Source organism: Gracilinanus agilis, chromosome 5 (assembly GCF_016433145.1).
Source record: "Gracilinanus agilis isolate LMUSP501 chromosome 5, AgileGrace, whole genome shotgun sequence".
Lineage (NCBI taxonomy): Eukaryota > Metazoa > Chordata > Mammalia > Didelphimorphia > Didelphidae > Gracilinanus > Gracilinanus agilis.
In genome coordinates, this window is record NC_058134.1 from 222,080,621 (window position 1) to 222,101,586 (window position 20,966).

Below are 20,966 nucleotides of genomic sequence, written 5' to 3' on the forward strand. Positions count from 1 at the left end.
ATGATGGTCCGTGTGCCTAAGGGAATGATAACACTTGAACCCTGGACTTGGAAACTTAAGTCTTTCATTTGTAACCTAATTTGGATATTTACTAGCTGTATGACTTTGGGTGCTACTTAAGGACTTCCCCAATTACCTGGCCATTTTCATTCCTTGAAATGAGACACTTCCTTTCCTAATCAGAGTCTCTCTAAGAAGATGAGAATGGTGTATTAGGAAGGGGAATTGGAAGTCTTGGGTTTGAATCTTGACTCCTGACTTTGATTCACTGTGGGACATAGGGAAGGATGCTTCCTCCTTTTGAACAGTGGTGTGCTCATCTCTAAAGTGGAGACAACAACCTTTGCCCCCCCCAACTCTCGGGGTTGCCATTAAGGAAAAGAGATTGGAATCCAGACTCTTACACTTACTAGATTTGAGAACCTGGGAAAATCAGTGAAAAAAATGCTTATTATTTGTAGGGCACTGCTAAGCTCCAGAGATACAAAGAATGGTGGAAACAATCCCTCCCCTCCATGATCTCCCTTTTTAAATGGGGGGAACATCATGGAAAAAAATCATCTACACATAATGTACAGAGCAATTGGGAGGTGATCTCTGCAGGAAGGCAGTAACACAGGGGCAGGCAGAGAAGAGAGATGCCATAGGACTGTGAGAAGGCTCAGTTTCTACATGTGTAAAATGATGGGGCTGAGTTAGAGGGCCTCTAAGGTCTAAATCCTTTGACTTTATCAAATAGGGTTCAGGGTGCAAACATGAACAGAATATAAGGATGAACTTTGTGCCTTTCTTTATTGTCTTAGTACTCCCAAGTGGGAGTACAGTATGCTTTCTCATCCCTATACCAGGTATCTTTTTTTTCATTAATTTTGGCAGCAGGACCCATAGCCCATCTTTAGGGAATTGTGACTTTGAGGTATCTAGAAAGCCAGGCTCTCAGGCTCATGAGTCACACACACCATTCACTTTCCACATTCCACTGGGGCCCAATCATACATTTTGCAGATTTTCTTTTCATATTTTTTAGAAAAAAAATTAGTTTCCAGGAACACCCTGAAGGGTTAATTATTTTTTCTTCCCTAGGCCTACTCAGTGATCGAATTAATGAAGTATTTTAAGCATGATGGGATTTTTCCAGGAGTAGATTTATTATGTATTCCTTTCCTACCCTCTCCACTCACTAAAGGAAGTCTTTTATTCTCACCTTCCTGCAGTAAAATGAAGTTATTAATTAGAACAGAAGTTAGAAAGATTTGGGGTTTTGTATAGCACCAACCAGGGAGATGGTAATATTTCTACCCATCAATTCATCAACTCAACATTTTGGAGGAAGACTTGTATCACTCTGAAATTTTATTTCCTCTGCAATATATCCAGGTTTTACCTTCTTAATTTTGAAGTCTCTTATTCTATATTATTATTTTCACATCATCATCACTATTATAAATGCTTTATCTAGACCCATAATTTCATCAGTTTAAGAAAAAATAGAAATCATAGGAGAGTTAAGAGGAAAAAAATAGGCTTAGAGGAAAAGACAATCAGTTCTGCTCGGTCCCATTGTTTGAGGTGTTTATGGGACTATTACCACTGGTCACTACCACCACTGGTCCAAGACCTATTTTAAAGATCTGAATTAGATGATCCCATTTATCCCCATGATTTCAGCTAACATCTCTCTACAGATGACTCTCAGACTTATATAGCTAGCTCCCATTCCTCTCCTGAACATCAATCAACCCCTGTGACATACAGAGCTGCCAGAGATACTAGGATGTTAAGTAATATGTCCAGGAGCACACAGCCAACATGTGTTAGAGACAGGACACAGAGAAAGACCCCAATCTTTCCAATTCTCAAGATAGCTCTCTATTCATTAAATCTCTCTGACTCTCAATATAGTTGTCCCATTTAATTTCATTGGAGAAACAAGCAGGAATTTTGGAATGTTTTTAGTATGACTCAACAAGGATTAATTAACTATGCATCGAACTATATGCCAAGTGCTGAGGATATAAATACAAAATCAAGATAGTCCCCACCCTCCACCAACTTCTGCTCCCCTAGGGAAGGACACAGCTTGTAGGCAGGCAATTGAGATGGAAAGAGAACAGTAAACACCAAACTGGAGGTAAGTCTTGGAGATCAAGTCAACAAAGCATTGATATTAAGTGCCTACCATGAGCCAGAAACTGTGTTAAGCTGGCTATCTGTGAGAGGTCTGGGTTGACCTGTGCTTTAGAGATGTAAATGCTGCAATTAAAAAAGACCACAAGGAGAGAAGAGAGACTGAATGCAGAGGGACAAGTTATTACAAAATTCAAGGCAAAATGTGATGAAAACTTCAACTAGACTGGTCATGGAGTGGAGGAGAGAAGGGGGAAGGATGGGAGAGATATCATGGAGACAGAATTAACTAGACTTGACAAATGATTGGGTCTTGTGGGTGGGTGAAAGATGAAATGACAGAGGAAACAAACGTTCCATCTTCTGAGCATATCAGTTTAGTAAGCAATGAATGCCAGTTGCATAAAAAAATTAGGACCAGTTGTTTTCCTCAGCTTAGGGCTTAACCAAGAATACAGGGGGAGTCAAACTTTTATATACTGAAAACAATCAAAGAAGACCAATTAATAAAAAGGAAACAGTATAACATTAGATAATCTGATTTCTACTTGGAGGAAAGATATGGGACTTTCCAAATTGGGAGGGGGAGAATGAACAGGTGAAATTCCCTGGATTCGGAAAAAGAGATGTTCCTCTCCTCCCCAAGTATCTGTGAACAATCAAAGGAAGAAGGAAACAATAGCTGTTTGATCACTATGGGACTGGTTTTCACATACCTGAGGCATATGGGAATTTGAAAAGTACACTTATGAGAAAACTCCTTGCATCAGTCTTAGGATCTGATGGTGTTCTTCATCAGCACAACCTAGGTCCTTAGTTAAGACCCTTTAAACAGCAGGGAGAGGTGGTCCTGTTTCTCAGGCACGCAGGGCTAGGTTCAAACCATACAATAAGTCTTTCTCACAATTCCCACAATCGAATAGGCTTCTCTTAAGACAGAAGTTGAACTTGCTCATAAATGAATAGATATAGAACTGAGCTACCTTTAGAATTGAATCACAAGATGGAGTCAGTGTGGTTGGTTCACTCAATTGCCTCAATTTCCTCTAACATTTGCTGTGCTAATCCCATCAGTTCCCTCGGTCTGTTAGGTGGAAGAAAGGGAAGAACCAAAGGATGACTCTAAGGTTGAAAACCAAGTTGACAGAAGGATGGTGATGATCCCAACAGTAACAGGGAAGTTAGGAAATGCAATGAGTCTAAGGGAAAAGATAATGAGTTCTGTTTGGTCATGGTGAATCTGAGATGCCCATAGGATACCCAGTTGAAGAAGTCCAGTAGGAAATTGATATTTCAGGACTTGAGTTCAAGAGAGGGATGGAGGATATCTTTATAAGTTTGAGAGTCATCTTATAGAGTTGATAGCTGAATCCATGAGGATGAGTGAGACCACATAATTCAGATAGCCATTCCATTACCATTAATAATTTTGCCCCTCAGTACCTCAGTACCTCAGTTCCTCATCTATAAAACTGAGACAATAAATCTTACACCATCCAAAACTGTTGAAGATGAACACATATGCAAGACTGAAAGTGACAAAGAAATGAGAGTTATTTGTATTATTACCACCTATAAATAAATGATGTCTTTTGCCTGTTGTTTAATGAATGCCTATTTTGTTTTTGTTTTTTCCCTTCTCCTCTAGGCTGAATTCTCAGAGCTGAATCTGGCCTCCTATGTAACCGGGGGCTGTATGGTGGACATGCAGGTCATGAGGAATGGGGCAAAAGTTGTAAGGTGAGGAGAACTCAAATGGGGAAAACCACCACCCAAAAGATTTATAAGGAGTAAATGATACCTCTGTCCAAGGAGTTCACAGAGTTTAATTAATTTCTCACTATCCATAGTGATTAAAAAAATTTTTTTAATAAAAACCCTTACCTTCTGCCTTAGAATTGATACTAAGTTTCATTTCCAAGGCAAAAGAGTGGTAAGGGCTAACTAGGCATTTGGGGTTAAGTGACTTGCCCAAAGTCACATAGCTACAAAACTTCTGAAGCCATATTTGAACCCAGGACCTCCCATCTCTAGATCTGGCTTTCTATCCACTGAGCCACCTATCTGCCCCTGTGGCAATTTTTTAATGGGCAATGTAGGTAGATTATTATCATCAGGCCAACAAAAATCTTCATTTTTACCAAAACTTCCACTTAAGGGAATATAAGAGTAGAATATATAAGCTCCTTGAAGGCAGGGACCATTTTGATTCTGTATTTTTCTGTCTCCTCAAAAAGAGTCTGGCACATAGGCATTGCTAAATAGATGTTTGTTGATTAATTGCCATTTATTCTTGAATTTCAAGGACATAGCAAAGATTACAAACCTACTACAACTTAATAGTCAAAGAAATCGTTGGACTAGAGCATCCAGCAAAGAAGCATTGTGCCATAGAAAGAGTCCTGGCTTTAGAATCAGTACGAGGGCTCACAGCCCACCTCTCATGCTTACTACATGTATGACATTGGGCAAATCATTTAGTATCTCTAGAACTCAGACACCTTATCTGTAAAATGAGGGACTTGGAGTAAACAGCTTCTAAGATCATTACTCTATCTTTAGCTTTGGTTGCTTATCTGTCTGTCTATCTCTCTCTCTCTCTCTCTCTCTCTATCTATCTATCTATCTATCTATCTATCCTTCTATCTACCTACTTACCTACATACTTACCTACTTATCCATCCATCATTTTAAAATAATTTTCTTTTTTAAATTTTGAGTTCCAAATTATTTCCCACCCACTGAGAAGGCAAGCAATAGGACTGTGATGGCAAACCTGTGGCACATGTGCCAAAGATGGCATGCAGAGCCTTCTCTGTGGGCACATGCTGCCCACAAGAGCTAGTTACTAGAAAGGTAGGGGGTTATGCATGTAGTCTGGGAGGCTGGTACATGGCACAGCATGTAGTTCCTAAAAGGTTTGCCATCACTGCAATAGGATATCAATTGTCTATGTAAACTCATGCAGAACAAAATATTACCCATGTTGCAAAAAAAGCACAAGAAACATAATATTTATATCTCAATCTATCTATCCAATCATCCATCTGGCCATCTATCTGTCTATCTGTCTATCTATCTATTTATCTATCTAATATCTATAATTCTATGATTTTTTCATCTTTTGATCTCTGAGACAGGATTCCTTAAAGATAAAGCTCAGAATTGGGTTCCTTCTTACTCTGACACTTAAGAACCATGTGACTCTGGGTGGGTCACAATCTCTCTGAAATAGATGTCTTTTTAATTAAAAAAATCAAGGAAGAAGCAAGAGAACAGATATAAAATATTTAGCATAGTTTAAAGAACTAGACAAAAAAGATGTATTGATAAGGTGGTTGTCAAAATCATCACCTTATAGCCAAACTTGTAGACTCTTCAGACTTCTGTTAGATTGTAAGCTTCTTGTGCACAAGTACTGCTTTTGCCTCTTTTTGTATCTCCAGTTCTTAGTACAGTATCTGGCACACAGTAGATGCTTAATAAATATTTACTAACCAACTGGCTGACACTTAAATAAATAGTCCATAATCTGTCACGAGCCTATACTTCAATCAAAATCTACAGACATTTATTAAATGTCTATTCTGTTTCAGGCATTGGGGTAGCCACTCACAGAAATGAAGAAGCTTACATTTTATTTATAATCAAAGGCTTTCTGTTTTGGCAGAACATGTCTTATGAGAACCTAATTCTTTACGAAGTAATCAGTCAATCAACAAGACCTTGAGCCACTAGAGATACAAAGAAAAGTAAAAGTAGTACCTGCCCTCAAGGAGTTCACATTCTAATACAAAAATATTGATAATTAAGAACGTACAAGATACAGACAAAATAGATGGAAGGTAACTCTAGAAGGGGAAGCTCTAGCAGCAAGGGAAATGCTTCCTGCAGAAAGGGTATTTGAGCTCAGTTTTGAAAGAAGCCAGGGATTATTAATATATTTACCTTCCTATATTCCTATTAAATTTCTCCAGAACTGCTCAAGTAGATCAGTCTCATGGCACACCCAACCTATCTCCATATTTCATTTCAAGGAAAAATGGAAAGAGCATTGGAATTATAGTCAGAATGTACTGGTTTGAGTCCTTGACTGCAGCTTACTAGCTATGTGACCTAAAGGAAGTAATTTCAACTCTCCAAGCTTTGTTTTTCTTTCTTGTAAAATGTGTCATTTATATCCTAAATTGTTGTCGAGAGGGTCAGATGAAATAACCATTTCCAGTACAATGGTTACAGGCTAGAGCCAAGATGGCAGCTTAGTAGCAGCAAAAGCTGAAACTGCTTTGAGAATCCTTCCAAATCCAGTACAGTAGTTAGAGTATTAGACCTAGAGTCAGGAAGATCCAAGTTCAAACCTGGCATCAGACACTTACTAGCTTTGTGATCCTGGGCAAGCTACTTAATCTCTGTTTGTCTCAACTTCCTTATCTGAAAAATAGGAATAATAATAAAACTTACCTTCCAGAGTTGTTGTGAGGATCAAATGAGTGAATATTTATGGAGAGCCTAGCACAATGCTTGACACATAGTAGGCACTATATAAATGTTAGCTACAGAGATCATGGCGAGGATGATGATGAGATGAAGATGGTCTTGATGTTGATGATGGTGATACAGCCGCTGCTGCTGATGGTGATAATTGTGAGGGTTGTGCTGATGATGGTGATGATAATGGTAATGATGCTAATGATGGATGTTCTCAGCCAAATATGAGCTGGACTCAATGGTCTCCAAGGTACTTTCCAGATCTGAGACACTGATTCTGTGGATGGTATACCACTAATGAGTAGTGGTCAAAAATTCCAAATATAAGATTGCAACTCAAGAGCTAGAAGGAATTGTAGAAGCCAAGTCCAACTCACTTGTTTTAAAGATTAGGAAACCCAGGCCTAGGGAGGTGAGATGGCTTGTCTGTGATCTTATAGAAATTAAGTGGCAGCACCAGAATTCAGACTCATATCATTGGACCCTAGATGTGTAGAGGCAACTTGGCATAGGGAGAGAGTGATGAATTGGGCATTGGGAAAACTTGAGTTCAAATCCCACCTCTGATCTGTACTAATTGGATGACACTGGGTGGATCACTCAGTCTTTCCTGGCTTCTTTTTTCTCATCACTAAAATGAAGATATTGCACTCTATGTCCCTTTTGAGTCCCTTCCATTAACCCTATAATTCACGTCTGGAAAGGAGCTCAGTGTCATACCTCATTTCACAAATAAGGAAGAGAGAGACCCAGAAGAGTTAACTAATTTACCCAGGATCACACAGACTTTAAGTTGCAGAGTCAGAATGCCAACACATGTTATAGAATCATGAGATCTCAGAGACCATCTAGTCCAACTCCTTATTTTAGAGATAAGGAAACTAAAGCCCAGAGAGGTTAGTTACTTGTCTGAGGTCACAAAGGTAGGATGCATCTAGGTAAGATTTGATCCAAATTCCTCTGACTCCAATCCAGCTCACTTTCCCCACTACTACCACACTACCTCTATACCTTTGTCTCCCTCTTCTAAAACTGTGATGTTCTCAAACTGGCATCTCAGGACTGGGATGCCTCTCACCATCTTTGTTCTCTTCACTGTTCCTCTTGCCCCATCCTCCTATCCTTGACACTCTTCTTTTCTTTCTGTGTCCAGGCCCAGCTTTGCAGAGCAGCCCCCACCCCTCTGCCAGGCTCAAGGCAGTCTTTTCAGGTTCTCTGATCATTCACTCATTGGGATGGATCACACATCTGAGGCCATCCACTTTGTTTCTTGTCAACATAAGAAGCAAGCAAGCTGAGGGGCACAAAGAATCATTATATAACCAAAGTCATTATTCTAGAATCAGAATTTTCTGCAGAAAGGAGGGAGAGACATCCTGTGAACCACAACCTGCCAGCTGCTGGCCTAGAAATAGAGTGACCTCACATCATGTTGCTGGGATCAGGCCCTTGCAACCTTTTTTTTTTCTAATCCTGGGTACAAGTCTGCTTCAGTATTTCTCACTCATGAAATATGACCAAATGATCAAAGAGATATACCCAGGCCCAAGGTCATGGATTTGCCAAATGGATGATGGAAGCTGGGGCCAGAAGTCTAGTCTAAAGCCAACACCAAAGACAAATTAACCTCCCTGGACCTCAGTTTCCTTATCTGTAAAATGGGGTGGTTGAATAGAATGGCCTCTTGTAACTCTAATTCTTTGATTCTATAAACCTAAGTCACCACCTCCCTTGATTTCCTCATCTCGAAATAAGGAAGTTAGACTTAACCGCCTCTCAAGTCCCTCAAGTCTCTAGAACAAAGAATGAGACATATTCACATGAGTATGGCATGAGAGAAAGAACATGGATCTGTCCCAGCTCTGCCATTAACCATGGTCATATCACTACATCTTCTAAACTCAGTGTCCTTCCTCCAAAGATGGGGTGTGGGCTTGGAGGATCTCAAAGGGCTCTTCCAGGCCCAACATCTAATGTCTGGTCATCGACATGAGATGGTAGGACCAGCTGGTCTCTGAGGTCCCTTCCAGATTGAAATCTATAATCTTAGGGAACCAATTGGGTTTCTAGGTCTCAGTTTTCTCATCTACCAAATGGAAGGGTTAGACTAGATGGCCTCTGAGGTCATAGGATTGTAGACATGAGGCCAAAAGGGGTCTCAAGAATCACCTAGTCTGACCCTTAGGCCTCTGAGCTCCAAATCTATAATTCCCCATCGAGGCTGGTAAAGGACATTCATTACCCAACAAAACAGGACAGATAGTTCTCATCTAGAGGAGGCAAAACAGCTAAATGAGCCCAAAGATGGTAATGGTGGGAGAGAACAAGAAGCTCTATCTTACCTGTCTTCTTATTCACTTCCCAATAGTACTTCAGCAACCAAGTGTTTGACGTTTAAAGAACTTCATGATCTGATTCCAATCTCTCTGTCTACACTTATTTCCCATTATTCTCCCTCACATCATACTCCAGCCAAACTAACCTACTTGCTTGCTAATCCATCCCCCACCTCTATGCCTTTGTAAAAGCTCCAGCCTGGAATTCCCTCCTTTCCTTACCTCCTCCTCTTAGAATCTCTAGCTCAAAGATTATATAGATCTTCTCAATTCTTAGCATGTTCCTACCCCCCCCATTCCACCTCACACCCCTCCCTTACAAAAAAATAATAAGATTCCTTTGAGTTTCCTGGATATGTTTATTTTTTTTTTGTTATTCTTACTTTCTATCATAGTAATGACTCTAAGATAGAAAGACAAGGGTTAGGCAAATAGTGTTAAGTGGCTTTCCCAGGGTAACACAGCTAGAAAGTATCTGAGATCAGATTTGAACCCAGGTCTTCCTGACTCTAAGCCTGGCACTATCCACTGTGCTACCTAGCTGCCCTCCATATATGTTTTATACTTACTTATATATGTATATTTGTTATTTTTAGAATGTAAAATCATTTAAAACAGAGCTAGCTTCATTTTTCATCTTAAATCCTGCATGCCCAGCACAGTGCTTGGCATATAGTAGTTGCTCAATAAATGCTTCCAGAAAATAGAATTTGAGTGATCATATATGTGTAACCCAGTGGAATTGCTTGTCAACTCCATTAGGAGGGAGGGAAGAGAAGGGAAGGAGACAACAAGAATCATATAACCATGGGAGGAAAAAATTTTTAATTAAATTTTTTAAATTAAGAATTAAAAAAAAAAAAACGAATGCTTCCAGACTTCAAAATCAGTAATTTTTTCCCTCCAGTCCATTCAGATGCATCAGATCTTAGGAAAGTGAATGAATGAATACATAAATGAACAAATGAATGAATAAAAGAAGAAACATTTATTAAGTACCTACTATACACTATTACCCATGTATGCCAAGCATTAAGCTAAACTCCATGAATACAACTTCAAGAAATTCTCAAAAAACTTACATTCTTTCAAAAGTAAATTTTCATTTATATCTTCTATTTTTGTATCTTGTACATTAGCCCAGGTATCCTTCCCTTCTGCCCCATCCTAGATAGCCATCCTTTATAACAAAGAATTTTTCAAAAGAAAGGATTAAAAAGAAAAGTTCAGCAAAAATAACCATGTTGGGAAAGTCTGCCATTGCATTGATTGTTTCACATTCATGGGTTCCCCACATTCACAGAGACATGGAGAGCCAGGGATAGGTGTGAGAGAGACCTACTCACATTTCTTCTTTAAAGTCAGTTTTGGTCATTATTCTTAGCTCAATTAAATTACCTAGTGGTTGTTCTTTTAAATTACATTGTTTTGTGCATTGTCTATTCTGTTTTCCTTATTCTGCCTTTTTTGTTTTGTTTTGTTTTGGTATCGGTTCATTTTGTATAGGAGTCTTCCTAAGACTTCAAATTCCTGTTTCTTACAGCTCAGTAATATTCCATTCCATTCATGAACACAGTTGGTTTAGCCATGGACAATGCTTTGTTTCCAGGTCTTCACTACTGCTAAAACTGCTACTATAAATATTTTGGTGTACATGGGCATTCCTTTTTTCCCTTGATATTCTTGGAATTCATTCTCACAGTGGAATCTCTGGGTCAAGGGATGTGGAGATCTTAGTCATTTTCTTCACTGAATTCCAAATTGCTTTCCAAGAAGTTTGGACCATTTCACATTTAAGGAGATGACGAATAACAAGGAATGGTGGTCAGGGAAGAATATTTTGTTCTGGGAAGTCACAAGCAATGACGAATGAAACTATAGGACAGTCAAATGACATCTCTTTTCCAGGAGCAAAAACATTCCATTGATGACTATGCCTTGAGCAAGAGGTAGAAAGAAGGTAGGAAGAAACTGATCTATGTGTGGCAGCAGAGGACATGGCAGGATGGCCAGGTTGGACAGCTGGATGGAATATGAAGCATGGTATGATCTGGCCCTCCTGCATATGGTCGATTTCCATTCATTCAGTCACCAGTCCAGACGACTCAGCCCCAGGGCAAGGATTAGAAAGCCAAATGGTTCAACAACCCCAGGAACTGGCATACTTTTCATTGTAGTCACCTTGGGAATCTGGTCATTTGTTGAAAAGTTGCCATTGCGGAAAAGATTTCCGGACTCTTGTTTGGGAAACCATTGGCAGAGTCAGGTTACACCTCAAGCAAGACAATTTCTCATTCCTTTAGAGTTATAGCTTGTTTTGGGGGGATAGTTTTTATTTTTAACCAAAGTATAAGTACCCACTTTGGTGCCCCCATCTCATTTGCCCACACATCTCAATGACTTCTGCCCACTTCTAAAAATTAAATCCCTCATTCAAAGGACAGAGAGTTGCTCCAACAAGAAATATTTTTAATTAAAAAAAAATAGATGTGAATCAAGCTCTGAACAAAATTCCCAAATTTCCTTCCCCAAACTACAAGATTCTGTTAATTTCATCCCAGTGGTGGTCTCTCCACTGACCCAGATCACAAAGTCCTCTACCACTTTGAAGGTTGTAATGATTGGATAATTCATCATTCTGGGGCCAACCCAGTAATGAGCCTGACCACCCATTTAGCCAGAAAAGACAGTATGCCTTTCACTGCAGTACTTTAGGGAATAGAGAGCTAGAGCTGTAGTCAAGAGGACTTAGATTTGAACCCCAACGGATCACTGACTAGCTGTGTGATCTTATGCAAGTCACTTAACTTCTGGGCCTATTTGTTCACCTGTAAATTGAGGGGGACTGGACTTAATGACTTTGAAATTCCTTCTGGTTCCAAATCTATGGAAGATACACTTACATACTTGTTCAGTCATTAATCAAATATGTCTGACTCTTCATGACCTCATTTGTCATTTCCTTCTCCAGCTCATTTTACTAATGAAGAAATTAAAGGCAACATAGTTAAATGACTTGCCCAGGTAAATATCTGAGGCTGGATTTGAACTCAGAAAGATGAGTCTTTCTGACTCTAAGTCAGCTACTCTGTGCACTCTGGCACTACCTAGGGCCTTATATACAATGATACTACGATTACATTTTAGCGAATGAAACTTTTTGATATTGAAACTATTTGATATTTTGATATTAAGTGACTGGGCAGGTCACTTAACCCCCATTGCCTAGCCTTTACAGTTCTTCTACCTTGGAATCAATACACAGTATCGATTCTAAGATGGGAAGTAAGGGTTTAAAAAAATCTGATATTCATATATCATTTTATCTTACTCTGCAAGAGGCACTTCTTCAGCTCATAAACCTAGAACTATTCCCCAATAAAATTGGGGAACAATTTTAGACAGTATGTATACATGTTTTCTTTTCTTTTCTTTTTTTCTTTAAACCCTTACCTTCTGTCTTAGAATCAATCCTAAGTTTTGATTCAAAGACAGAAGAGCAATAAAGATTAGACAATGGGGGGTTAAATGACTTGCCCAGGGTCACACAGCTAGGAAGTGTCTAAGGCCAGATTTGAATCCATGGCCTCCCAACTCTAGGCCTGGCTCTCAATCCACCAAGCCACCCAGCTGCCCCAATACATCTGTTTTCTTTAGTGTAAGGAAGTCCCAGGAAGGAAATTCCCTCTACAGAGGCAGATCAGTGACCTCTCTGGAGTCGATTGTCTTAGAAAGCTGCCTTAGCCACCACTGGTCAATTAAATGAGTGTCCTAGGATGGCTCAGCCAGTGTATCAAAGGCAATACTAGAACCCAGGTTTCCTTCCTCTGGGACTGATGGCTCACTGAGCCTCACTACTCCAAAGGTCTCCACTATCCCTGTTATTAAGCTCTTAAATTAACTTCTTAAATCATGCAAAGTAATTAAGCACAGAATCATCTTCTCCATCACGATGAATTTTTGTTTGCTGATTTCAAGAGTTATCAGGCCACTTTAACCAACCTAAGACACTTGTTTTTTAATGTACAACAATGAATGGAATCAGAAAGAGCTGGCACCGATTTGCTTCCTCCTCGTCTAAGAGTGAGAGAGATTGAAATAGGTAACAGCTGGTGAACAGGAGTCACCGAGGGAACACAGCTGCTCATGGAGATAGATTATCAGTTTGTCCTTCCCCATATCTATCCACCACCACCACTACTACTACTACTAGTATTTCGACTACTACCAGTGGTACTACTACTTACCACCGTCTCCAAGACCAGGGAGTAGCAAGATGGTTACTGCTGAAAATTAGTTGCTGGGAAACTGCCCTCTGAGAATTTGTGCTAAAATGCAGAGTGGAGTCTGAGCCTTCAGAGCTGAGAGAATGAGTATTTGATTGGAATAGCTGTGTGGAAGCAGAAGGCATGATTAATGACTAACACAACTGTATGAAAGGGGGTGTTAGTTTGGGATTAAGTGATTAGGATTGAGAGAGGAACAGAGACCCAGAGATACAGAGACTCCTGGGCTAAATGTCTGAATGTAAGTCCCGAGGCAATGGGAACATATTTCCAGATTTTAGAGGAGGCGTCTTCCTGTCACTTCTGTTTTCAAAGATACTGAAGGAATCTTGAGCCGTTGTTTCTTGGGGAGAGTCTGTTTTAGAGTGCCGCTGGAGAAAGAGGTTGATAGGGCTCTGATCCCTGATGCTGGTCCCCCTAAAGTATTTAGAGAACCATGTAGATAAGCCCTAGGAAAAGGGTCTTGGGGTTTTTTAATTTGTTTGTAAAATGGCTTCCTTTTGGCAATCTGTCCGGTGAGTCCCTTCTCTGAATAGTGGTTGTAAATGAATAGAATTATAAAGGAAACCAAATACATTAAAATGCAGTTATCAAAATGTTTTTAAAAGCTTATAGATCTGAGGGGCAACTGGGGTGGCTCAGTGGATTGAGAGCCTGGCATAGGGATGGGAGGTCCTGAGTTCCAATCTGTCCTCAGACACTTTCTAGCTGTGTGACCCTGGGCAAGTCACTTAACCCCCATTGCCTAGCCTTTACAGTTCTTCTACCTTGGAATCAATACACAGTATCAATTCTAAGATGGGAAGTAAGGGTTTAAAAAAAATCTGATATTCATATATCATTTTATCTTACTCTGCAAGAGGCACTTCTTTGGCTCATAAACCTAGAACTAGAAGTGACCTCAGAGCTTGATTTTAAATAGTTAGAACCAAATGGGAACTTCTCTCCTCTAGGGCAGCTGATAACTCCTTGACTCCTTCACATTCACTACAATTCTTCTCTATCTCTTTCCACAAAGTCTGTGAAATGGGTCCACCGGACACCCCAAGCCATCCTCTGGTTTCCTGGATATACTGCAGCTACCATACAAGATACCATATTTAATATTTGGGGAATGGCATGCAAAGAAAAATGGGAAATGGCCCTTGCCTTGGAGGAGTGTGCATTCTAACACTTGGACCAGGTCATGTGTTATCTGTCATTCCTGACTATATATTTGGCCTGCATGACCTCCCTTTCTGGTCATGGAAAAGATACTGAGTAAAAAGGAAGTAGGAATCTAGTCTCCCCTTGTATGCACAATTTGGTCTAATTTAGTCTGGAAGATACCCTTTCTCAAAGCGTCCTTTGGATTCTAGCTAGGTGACCCTAGACGAGTCATTTCAATTCCCTTATCAGTTGTTGCGGGGAGAGGCAAATAAACTAACATGTGAAATGCTTTGCAAATTTTAAAGTCTTATTTGTATTTTATTCTCATCAGGGGAGGCAAGAACATCATAAATTGTTTTCATTTAAACACAGAAAGTATTTTCTCTCTTGCCACTGCCATCCCTTAGCATTTTTTAAACCCTTACCTTCCATCATAGAATCGATACTGTGTATTGGTTCCAAGGTAAAAGAGCAGTAAGGGCTAGGCAATAAGGGTTAAGTGACTTGCCCAGCTAGGAAGTATCTTTGGCCAGATTTGAACCCTGGACCTCCTGACTTCAGGCCTGGTTTTCAATTCACTGAGCCACCACACTGCCCCCCTTAATTTTTCTAGGCCTCAACTTCCTCATCTGTAAAATGAAAAGTATTGAATAAAGTGTGAGAGTCCTTTCCAGCTTGAAATATATGACCTCTGCTACCAGCTAGCATTTTATAGTACTTAAAGGTTTGCAAAAATCTTCACAAATATTACTTTATTCTCACAACAACCCCAGAAGGTAGGTGCTATTATCATCCTGTTTTACAGATGAGGAAACCAAGGCAAACAGAGGACAAATGACTTGCCTGGGTAAGTATCTTAGCTGGGATTTAGACTCATCCTTACTGGCTCCAGGCTCAGCACTCATCCACTTTGCCACTTGACAAGCCTTGTTATTCTCACCGGTCAGAGACATGGCGGCAGTGGAGGGAGAGGAGAGAAGAGCATGAAGGGTATTGGCTCACAAAATGGTGAAGAACACTGGAAGAGGAAAATGAGTCTTTAGAAAGCTTGGTTGGAGGCTCAATTATATCAGATCATCCCAAAAGCACTCAATAGGGGAACAAGAAGTTGAGCTCTCTTCCTTCCTTCATTCCATTTCTTCACTTGGCTGTTGAGAGGGCTGGGCAGAATCACTCTGCATCAGCACCTAGCTGAGCACGAGGGTTGCTTAGTTTTTATTCAATGGGAAGATCCTCCCAGTTCTACAGCATCTGTAGTTAGAGGGTTCTGCCTCTGCAGAGCCTGAGGACTCAGGCCTGGAGACCGGAGAATGGGCAAGGAGAGGTCCTGCAGAAGTTCCATACAGATCGCCCATTGGCTTCCCCAAAGTTTATGATTAAATTCCTCAAAAGGAAGTTATCTGTCCTGTATAACTTTATATCCCGGTACAGTAAGCACCTAATAGAAGCTAGTCGATGGTAAATTTCCAATCAGTATCTGTCAAACGGGTTGATAAATAGTAAAGCCTACCTTTGGCCACATGCCAGGTCCCAAGATGACTTCATATTCTTGAGAATATCTTTGAAATCATTCGCCATATGGGATTCTTCTCATCACCAAGGGAATCTTTTGATTGGTTCTCTGCCTGCCAATTTGGTTTCTATTAGTGGGACGGCATTTGGGGTCCGTATGAGTGGCTGTCCGGCCCATCCTCTCATCTCCAGAATCAATGAAGAGCATATCTGCATTCTAATGTCAGTGAACATCTGGGTAATCTTGAAGCCTCAGCATTTGTTCAACACATGTCCTGGCCCAGGGCCCCCCGGCCTCTCTCCCCAGAGAGCCCCTAGCAGCCATCTCTCATTACCACTCTCCATGCTGCTCCATCGAAAGGGAAAGAAAGTGTATATGTGTGTCACTCGCCCTGGGAAATTGGTCCCAGAACACATGCAGCCAGAGTTTATTGGTGCCACAATCTCCACCCTTCAGTGATCCCCAGACCCCTACATGCAAGGGTTCAGGCAGTCATGGGGATCTGCTCCACTGACTCGCTCCCAGCCCCCAAGGGAAAGGGTATGAATTTTCACTGCCTTCTCTACCACCCTTCCTAGCCACAGAAATCCTCTGCCTACCCCCAGCTCCCTCTGAGCTAGCTAGGAACAAGGAAAACACTGAGAAGAATCACAATGGAAAAGTCAATCCCAGTGGCATCTGTGGCATCTCAAAGCCCCATAGCTTTTGCCTGCATTTGCCTACACATCTACAATTTTTTTGTTCAAGTATCTCCTGATGACCAGTACCTGCCCACTCTTCAAATCTTGAGGGTACACTCCACTCCAAAGAATAAAAAATGATATGGTTATGGTATATAACTAAAACGACCAAAGGAAAAAGAAAAGAATGCTTTCATTGCAGAAACAAAGGACTATGAGTGCCCCCCCCCACTGCATATAACATTTAACTGGGTGGAAATGCTGTTTAGTATGTTGAATTTTTAAAAAATTCTTTGTAATAAGGAATAGTTTTCTAAGAGGGGATAAGATACATTGGGAAATTAAGGTGATATAAAAGTAAAAGACATCAATAAATATTTTTAAAAGCCAAAAAAAGCTATAGATTTTAGGATCTTAAAGTAGAAAGGTTCTTAGGAACTAGCTATTGTCCATTGTCCTCAATTTATAAAAGGGGAAATTGAGATTTGAGAAGAGATTTGAACTTGGGATACTTAATGTTGAGGGGGGTAGGGAAAGTCACATAGGACAGACCCACAGAATCGAGGGGGGGAGGAAATCATAAGATTATAGAGAATTAAAGAATTAGAATGGAAAGATTTCAGAGGCCACCTTAGACCAACCAGCTCATTTTACAGATGAGGAAACCGAGGCCTAGAGAGGTTATATAATTTGTCCGAGGTCACACAGATGAAAAATCTATAATTCTCTAGGAGGTCTCCTCCTATAGAAAAGGTAGTAGGGAGACCTATCCTATCCACCACCAAAGCAAACTCTAATGGGTGCCCTGAGCCGCAGAGCCATCTCCCCAGGCACCACCCTGGATCCCAGAGGTTTTCAAGGGAAGCCAATATGGCCCTGCCCTCACACTCCCTTCTCTGAGATCATCCAGTTGACAAGCCATTCCGAAGTGGGAAGGGAAGGCTTGACAGGTCCATAATGCTAATGGAATACATTTGAAAGATGTTAAACAAATAGAGTCCTGGCAAGACAAGCCGAGGGGGAGAGGAGCGCTGAGAGAGAGCCAGATTTTGACATTGAGGCCTCCACCTTCAGCATCTCAATATTCAGGATCGGTGCTGGAAAGAATCTCTGGAGACCCCCATGGGCATTCATGACTCAGACCCTGGAAGGCCTGAGATAAAACACATTAGCCATGTCACTCTCATCAGCGGATGACTTTCCTAAGCCTTGAATGTTTATTGAGAGTATTGAGACAAGCCTATTCATCTTTTCCCCTATAAATATGCTATCTTGGAGCACCAGGGCCTCACACTGAGGTCTCCATGGCAACCAGTTCCCAAGTTCTTTGGCTCTGTAATTAGGAGGCTAAGCTTTCCCGGTAGAGGCCAAATGAGAGGCAGTGAGATAGTGGGGAAGGCACCTGGTTTGGAGTCAGATGTAGGCTTGAATCTTTGTCCTGACACTTAATATCTGGGTGCCGTGGGGCATGTTACAAAAAAAAAAATGGCACAGTCTCCAACCTTTGGGAAAGCCTAGAGTTGCCCCAAGGGGTGGTATGGTGGGTAGAGAGTGGGACCTGGAGTCAGGAGGACCCGAGTGTAAATCTAGCCTCAGACATTAGCTGGGTGTCCCTGGGCAAATCACTTAACCCTGTCTGCCTCAGTTTCCTCACAAATTAGAGAATAAAATGGCCAACTACTCTAGTATCTTTGCCAAGAAAAAAACCAAATGGGGTCATGAAGAGTCAGCCATGACTGAATAACAGCAACAATCTGGTAATAACTTTGTGACCTTGCATAAACCAATGAACTTCCCAGCGCCTCAGTTTCCTCATCTATAAAATGAGCCAGAGAAGGGAATGGCAAATTACTCTAGTATCTTTGCCAAGAAAACCCCAAATGGGGCCATGAAGAGTCAGACACAACTGAAACAACAGAGCAATATGAGCAAAAGATCTAGCCCAGGGTTCTCACCCTTTTTGTGCCCTGGATCCCTTTGACAGTCTGGTACAATCTCTGAACCCCCTCTCAAATTCATGCATTCATCATTTAAGGTAACGTTAAATTTCAATGAGAGATTATTGAAAATACAGATGTGTTTTCCCCCACACGTGTTCATAGACCTCCTGAAATCTCCTCATGGACCCCAGTTTAAGAATCCCTGATTTAGGTCCAGAAGGAACCAACCTAGTAAGATAAGGGACCCCAGAAGTCATCTAGTCCAACCCTCTTATTTTACAGAAGGAGAAACTGAGGCCTAGGAGGTCAAAGGAGCATAGATATAATGTTTAGTTATTTTTCAGTCATGTTCAACTCTTTGGGAAAGAATTTGGGATTTTTTTGGCAAAGATCCTAGAGTGCTTTTCCATTTCCTTCTCCAGTTCATCTTACAGATGAGGAAAATGAGGCAAAACAGGGTGATATGACTTGCCCAGGGTTCAACAGCTAGGAAGTGTCTAGGGTCAGATTTGAATTCAGGTCTTCCCGACTCTAGGCCAAGAGCTCTGTACTGTTGTTCTGATGCCTTCTAAATTAACTCCCTCATTTTAAAGAAGAGGAAACTGGAGCCTAGGGAAATCATAGGATCTTAGATGGTCCAATGCCATCTAGACCAACTCCCTCATTTTACTGAGTAGGAAACACATGCCCAAGGGCATTCTTAATCAATACTTGTTTATGCATACTCCAGAGTCACACAGGATAGACCCAAGGCATCAAAAGGAAAAGATCCTGGATCAGGAGTAGTCAGCTAGTCCAATCCCCTCATTTTACAGAGAAGGAAATTGAGGCCCAGTCACTCAAGCAGGAGGGGAAATATAGGATGGTATGGTGGAGACAGCATCAAATATGCAACCAGTGTGACTTCAGGTGTGTTCATCCAAGCATGTAAAACACTTAAGCTCCTTTACTATAGTTTTTTCATCTGTAACAGGAAGTTGGAGCAGACCTCTAAGGTCCAATCTGTAGTCCTACCCAAAGATCTATCCCTTATAATAAAATTAGGGTTGTTTTTTCATAATAAGAAAAAAACCCAGCTCAACCAAACCAACACTGTGATCAAGTCAGACAGTATATAAGTAGCATCCTACACTCATAATCAACAAAGCTCTGCAAAGTACATGAATTTTTTTTTCATCTTTTCTCCAGTGCCAATTGGCAAACATCTATTTTGTACCTCTTGGGGTGGAACATGGATCAGAGGAGATTTTAAAAGTTCAGATAAGACACCATCTCTGCAATCATGAAGCTACACAGTTGGAGGTGGGGTGGTGGAAAAAGATGAGGGTGGAAGTTGGCACCAGGACAATCCTAGGTACAAATCCCAGCTCAAACTAGGACTAGTAGGAATTTTGGGGCAAGTTATTTCATCTTTGAGGCCCATTTATTAAAAGGGGATGATCCTGTTTGTCCTAATTCTTCCACAAGGGCCCTTAAGGGAGATGACATGTCAACTTTAAAAACTCCTTATAAATGGGAACTCCACCAAAGACTTCTTTGGTACCTCCTCTTGGCATTGAGGTGAGTCTGACTGCTTACAGACAACCTGTGGGACCTTCTTTTTCCACACCTGTAAAATGAAAGCATTTTTCTAGGAGGTATTTAAGGTCCCTTTCAGTTGTTCTACGATCTTCTGCCTCAGATCTGCATTCAACTTCTCCCCGCTCTTCCCCAGATGATCTAGCCCCTAACTATGCTGAGGAGCTACAACCTCATTTTCTTCTCACTTTGTTTCTCAGTGGGAGGGCCCTCTGCCTCCAGGTGTGGCCTTTTACTCTTAATTGCCTCCATCCCTCTTCTAAGTACCTCCAGCTGCTCTCAACTACTCATCCCCAGGGCTTCCTGGATCTGGTGTCTTGAGGCCAACCTCTGGCCCCATACAGTGGCTGAAAGTGAAGGATCAGCCTTAGACCTGGAGTGAAGGGGACTTGCATTCAAATTCTGATTCTGGTTTATGATTTCTGAGTCTTGGTTTCTCCATCTATAAAATATAGATGCTAATTACATGATCTTGAAGTCATATTACCTCAATGGTCCTCAGTTTCCATTTTTGTAAAATTAAGTGGTAGGTCAAGAAGACCCCCAAGGTCCTTTCCCTCTATGATCTTGATTTTCTCTTTTAACTTTTCATTCTTCAACCAGAAAGGACTAGCCAGACTAAGACTAACAACAGCTAGACTGAACCTGATCTGATTCCCATAAGGAAATGACCTTCTCACCCAGTCAGTGAATCATCTCTTCAGCCCCAAATCTAAGGCAGATGGGTGACCTGGCAAAAAAGCCTTGGGGAAAAGTCAGTTGAAAAGTTGTTCAAAATCCCATGGCTTCCCCAAGGTCAGTAAAGTTGCAGAGGGTATTCTGATCCATGCTCCATCCCTAAGAGGTACAAGATTAGCTCGCTAGCCTAG

At 41.0% G+C, this 20,966-nt stretch overlaps 1 protein-coding gene across 1 annotated transcript in view; it reads left to right on the top strand.

Moving 5' to 3' along the window:
- The window catches only part of SYN3 (synapsin III), a 420,985-nt gene that overhangs the window by 57,899 nt on the left and 342,120 nt on the right, over positions 1-20,966 (top strand). The window contains exon 3 of the mRNA XM_044679132.1: positions 3,776-3,867. Within this exon, the coding sequence (XP_044535067.1) occupies positions 3,776-3,867 (92 nt within the window). The remainder of the gene's footprint in view (positions 1-3,775; positions 3,868-20,966) is intronic.